At 37.2% G+C, this 6,000-nt stretch overlaps 1 protein-coding gene across 11 annotated transcripts in view; it reads left to right on the forward strand.

Moving 5' to 3' along the window:
• Positions 1–5,709, forward strand: part of abi2a (abl interactor 2a) — a 33,193-nt gene extending 27,484 nt beyond the window's left edge. For all 11 annotated transcript variants that reach the window (XM_039683401.2, XM_039683405.2, XM_039683406.2 and 8 more), the window contains 2 exons: positions 2,339–2,503; positions 4,528–5,709. In XM_039683401.2, coding sequence (XP_039539335.2) covers positions 2,339–2,503; positions 4,528–4,703 — 341 coding nt within the window. In that variant the 3' untranslated portion in view covers positions 4,704–5,709. The remainder of the gene's footprint in view (positions 1–2,338; positions 2,504–4,527) is intronic.
• Positions 5,710–6,000: the final 291 nt, after the last annotated feature.

The raw sequence follows: 6,000 nt of genomic DNA on the forward strand, positions 1-6,000 counted from the left end.
ACGTATAATAGTGGTCGACCGATATTGTTTTTTAATGGCCAATGCCGATATCAAGCTGATATACAGTGCCCTCCACAATTATTGGCACCCCTGTTTAAAATGTGGTGGAGGACTTTTAAAAATTCTCCCTTTTTTTTAAACAACATAGAATCCAAATGCAAAAAAAGATAAAAATCCAACCTTTTATTTAAGTACATTACTTTGGTGGTAAAAAAAAAATGTAAAATTTAAAAAAAATAAAAACTTCAAATCATGTGTCCCACAATTATTGGCACCCCTGATGTTAATACTTTGTACAACCCCCTTTTGCCAACAAGACAGCACTTAATCTCCTCCTATAACATTTCACAAGATTGGAGAACACAGAGAGAGGGATCTTTGACCATTCTTCTTTGAAAAATCTTTCTAGATCATCCAGAATCCTGGGCCCTCTCTTGTGCACTCTCCTCTTTAGCTCACCCCACAGGTTTTCGATTGGATTGAGGTCTGGGGACTGAGATGGCCATGGGAGGACCTTGAGTTTGTGACTGAACCATTTTTGTGTAGATTTTGCTACACGTTTTGGATCATTATCCTGCTGAAAGACCCAATGACGACCCATCTTCAGCTTTCTGGCAGAGGTTTTTATTTAAAATGTCCTGGTATTTCAAAGCGTTCATAATGCCATGCACCCTAACAAGGTTCCCAGGGCCTTTGGAAGTGAAACAGGCCCACAGCATCATAGATCCTCCACCATACTTCACGGTGGGCATGAGGTACTTTTCGGCATACACATCTTTTGTTTTACACCAGATCCACTTAGAGTGTTTGTTGCCAAAAAGCTCAATCTTAGTCTCATCCGACCAAAGCACACGATCCCAGATGAAGTCCCAGTGCCGCTTGGCAAACACCAGACGTTTACGTTTGTCAGTGTTAGTGAGAAAAGGCTTTTTCCTAGCATGCCTCCCAAACATCTTGTTGGCATGTAGAGAGCGTCTGATGGTTGTTTTGGAGATTTTGTGACCCCAAGATGCCACTATTTGATGCAATTCTGTGACAGTGAGCTTAGGACTTTGTTTTACTTTTCTTAGCATCCTCCTCACAGTGCGTTGTGGTAAGATAAACTTGGGACCTCTTTCAGCCTTGTTTGTCACTGTTCCAGTTGTTTTAAACTTCTTAATGATTCCTCTAACTTTAGATACGGGCAAGATAAGGTGAGTGGCTATTTTCTTGTAGCCATTGCCTGACTTATAAAGGTCAACACACATCTGCCTTACTTGAATGGTGTGTTCTCTTGTCTTTGCCATGTTGACAAATGGGTAAGAGAATTAGGCCTCTGTGTCATGTCATATTTATACCCCAGGGAAATAGGAAGTCATGAATTACTAATTAAAAGTTCCTAGATATCCTGACCAACATTAGCAACTACAGAAAATATATTTTTTTTTAATATCAATTACATTTTTCAGCGGAATTGTTAGGGGTGCCAATAATTGTGGGACACATGATTTGAAGTTTTTATTTTTCTAAATTTAAAAAAAAAAATTTACCACCAAAGTAATGTACTTAAATAAAAGGTTGGATTTTTCTCTTTTATTGCATTTGGGTTCTATGTTGTTTAAAAAAAAGGGAGAATTTTTAAAAGTCCTCGACCACATCTTAAACAGGGGTGCCAATAATTGTGGAGGGCACTGTATATATATATATATATATATATATATATATGCTTTAATTCATTAAATACTGATTAAAATAAATATAGAGAAAGAAATCTTTAAAGTTAACGTGCTTATACTTTAGATGGCAACAACTTGAATCTGCAATTCTATTACAGTACTTTTCACAAATAAATAAAAAAGGAAATAAACACTGTAACAGGGCACTCAGTAATCTGGTAATGTGCACTGATAATCATATTTTTTTCAAATAAACAAGGTAACGCTAACTTTACATAGAGTACACAGTGAAAACAATATGAATATATGAAAGAGGGCAACTGGATATAGAACAGCATATTTTAAAATAGATTTAAAGTTTTTCAATTGGACAGCTGGATTAAATTGCAAGGTTTGTGATTATTTTTTGCAAGGTTTGTGAAATCAATATTTTCTAAGAAAAAGCCCTCAAGCTTACAATTTTGTGGCAGATGAGTAAATCACAGGTATAGAAATGCATACACACATGAATGCACCTGTATTCAGAGAATATTAGGAGTGTAACTTTCATCACTGTTTCTTTTTCACAGTAAACCATCCATATCATAACTGACTACTTGCTCTCTCTGCATGGATCCATGAGCTTGCATGGCCTTCTCAACTGGAGTCATGTGTCTCCTGTTCATTTCTCTACTCTCACTCAGTTTCAGATGCGCCTCCCCCACCTCCCCCTTCAGAAGAGCCGGTGTTTGAGACACAAAATCCAGCTCCTCCTGAAGATGAGGAAGGAGAGTCTTCTGTGGTGGAGTACAGTGACCCTTATGCTGAAGAAGACCCACCCTGGGCTCCACAAACTTATATGGAGAAAGGTACACTGAAAATATTTTGAAGATGCTGTTTAGATTAAAGCTAGGGTATATGATTTCAAAGATTGTTCATTAATAATATCCTCCTTTAGATGCTGGTTATGGTTCTATAGTACAATCCTAACAATATGATTAGAAAAAATAAAGAAAAAAATCCATTCACTCCATTGGCTGTACAGCCGCAGAGAAGTTGACCAATCTAAGCTGTCTGGCCGGGCAGCTTACATTGGTCAACTGCTCTCATCCAATCACCAGCTCCACTTAAAACTCCGCCTGGCGCTCGCATCTCCAACCCAACCGCACCTGACCCGCCCCCCCTCCTAGCTCGAGCAAGTAGCTGACAGACAGTGTATGGTAGCTAGCTAAGTAGCGTCAGATCAGCAATGGATAAAGCAACGGATAAAAATATAAATGACAGCAGCAAGCGGCCCCTGCTTGCCCCTACTGTAAAGTTTGCACCAAAGAGAAAGTCTGTAGAGGAAAGAGCAGAGGTTAAAATGCCGGACTCTAAGTAGGATAAATAAAGGGTCCTCCATTGACCATTGGAGGAAGCTTCAGGGAGATCTGGGACTGAAAACGACGCTGACACGGATGACTTTTTGTTGAGCAGGTAAACATTTAATTATAATTGTATGGTGTGACATGTTACATAAATAGCTTTTATCAGTCTGACAACATGCTCATGCTGCCGGTCGGCATTGGAATGTTAGCCGTTTAGCATCGCCTATCACGGGTCAAAGTAAAAATATTTCTTGAAGTGCTTGAATATATTTCAGTATGCCTAGCGCGTTTCTGTTCGAGCCGATTGGAATTTGAACAAGATGCGCTCTGTGCTGCAATAACAATTACTGAAAACCTTAGCAATACTAGTAGTATTATAGTGATGGTGGCGGGGAGTTTAGAACATTTCATGTGTTACTAATCTTGCATTGACGTGAACACAAAAGTCACATAGGTTAGGGATCAGGTAGCACAGAGGGGAGGGGTGTGTGTGGAGGGGCGGTATGAGTTTTTTTAAAACTTCCCTACTGTCTCAGGCTTTCTCGACTGATTTTTAACATCGTATACCATAGCTTTAATCTCACAATATTACTGGCTAACTAGGCCATAACAGCATAGGTTACAATTTTGTTCATTAATACATTTTAATGTGCTTGGTTAAACTTTATATTTAAAATTATGTCTTTTGTGCTTGCATTAAAAAAAAAAGTTAGGAAAATTGTACTTGTTCATGTTGTTTTGCAAACACTTTTGCTGCTATTGAGGTGGGAAACTGGGTTGAGGATAAGTAAAGTAAACTAGTGTTAATTTCATTGATTAAAAAAAAAAGCTTGTTGACAACCTTTTTTTCTATGACTAAGACTGCGGAAGAAGTGCAGATGATCTGAAAACACCAACAAATGAGTAAGCTGGAGTTCAGCGATCTCCATTTTTAGATATTCTGTCATACAGCCAGTCTGTGTTTCTTCACGAGCCACTTGTGCTGTTTGCTGCGACTAAATCTGTGATCAAACCTCTGTAATACATCCTTGACTATATTTGTGTAATAACTGCACCTATGTGAGAAAAAAATTTTTTTTCAGTTGTTCTAATAAAAAAAAAAAACATTAGTTTGGAATTATTGGATAAACACAATTAATTTCTGAGAAGTTTATTGTTTGACTAGTTTTTATAATGTAGACAGTGTTCTTATATGGCATAGCCTACAATAAATCTAGACGAGTAAACTAGACGAGTAAAATAAACCATGCATATGAGTTGACATTCTCTTGATTTGTGCCTGTAGGTGAGAGTGCAGTAATCCTGATGAAATGTAGAAATAGATTTCTCAAGTGAAAATAATCATTGTGATTCTAATGTGAAGTTTTTAAACAAAAACAGGACAAGGTTGACTAAATATAACTAAAAAGCTGACAAAATGAACAAACACACAAGTGGTGGCAATGTGTAGAACTGTGAATGATGGGCACAATTTCTGCATGGCTCATTGGTAACTTGCCGGTCTCTTTTGTTTTTCCTGTTTTTAGTGGTGGCAATCTATGACTACATGCAAGACAAGGAAGATGAGTTGTCTTTCCATGAGGGGGCCATCATCTATGTGATTAAAAAGAACGATGACGGTTGGTATGAAGGCGTGATGAGCGGCACTACGGGACTTTTCCCTGGAAACTACGTTGAGTCCATCATGCACTACACTGAGTGAGCATGTCTCTGTCAGTCCTCCACCTCTCAATGCCCACCAGCGCTAATCCTTACACTGCAGAAGAGTGCATGTGTGCATACAAACCATGCTAACAACAGGCCGTGCACGGTAAAGGACGCAATATGAAGTTGAACATCCAGAATTTACAGACCAAATTTTTGCACCAAGGACTGAGAAAACTATTAGAGAACTAAAATTATATAAATAAAAGCCAATAACATGTTTACTTTTACCTTGAATGGAGGATACAACATTTGAAGTTGTGTATATGCATAAGCTAGATTTGGAGTGGGTACTTTGTTGTCTTTATTTCCATATTTCATAACCTTGCCTATTCCACAGCATTGCAGTGTTTTTGGTAGGCAGCACTGGGGCTGACTGATGTCTCTGAAACGGATTTATTTTTTGAATGGCCTGAGGAGGGTTTATAGTGTTTAACAGTGAGGTCACGTTCAAAAAGGGAATTCATTACAATCATATTTTGAGGAAAAATGAAAGTGTGGCACTGAACTGAAATTGAAATTTTGCTTTGTATTTATTTCATGTTGTGTCGGTTTAAGGTGATTTTTTTTAATTTGTGCAAGGCTCTGGGAAGTGTTTATTTTATTGTTTGATTTTTATATCTTTACTGTCCCATCTAAGAGAATCTGTTTCAGCCAGTTTATTGAAATAGAAAATATTTGTGCGACCAAAGTATAATCTGTGGTGTCTTTGCAGGTTCTGATTCATTTGCATAAAGGTCTCACCTAGGTTTAACTTTTTTTTTAACCATCATTAAAAATATTTCATACAATTATGGATCACTTTTTTGTTCCCCTATGAGAATCAGTCAGCCCTGACACACATGCAGTATTAGATGTATCTAATAACCTCATGAACAGTTTGACTTTTTTGGTTGTTTTAAATATTGTGTAGTGAATGCTAATCAATTGGTTATTATTTGTTAAGTGTATGAAGTGCTTCATAGACTGCATGCTTAATAAAAATAAAAAATTTTTACATTTCACATGTACATTTTTTTCTTATTTTATTTACAAGGTTCCCACAATAATGGAAATATCCCACAATAACCCTTTCACCAGGTAAAAATGCAGCTTTATTTTTACTTTTATGGTGGAGGGACATTTGCACAAGTGAAAGGGATAGTTCACCCAAAAATTAAAACTGTCATTTTATGTCGTCTCAAACCCGTAAGACTTTCGTTCATCTTCAGAACACAAATTATCTTCATCTTTTTGATGAAATAAGAGATTTCTGTCCCTCCATTGTTTGACTTGCTACACAACTACTACTTTGA

Source organism: Pimephales promelas, chromosome 7 (genome assembly GCF_988280905.1).
Source record: "Pimephales promelas chromosome 7, fPimPro1.hap1.1, whole genome shotgun sequence".
Lineage (NCBI taxonomy): Eukaryota > Metazoa > Chordata > Actinopteri > Cypriniformes > Leuciscidae > Pimephales > Pimephales promelas.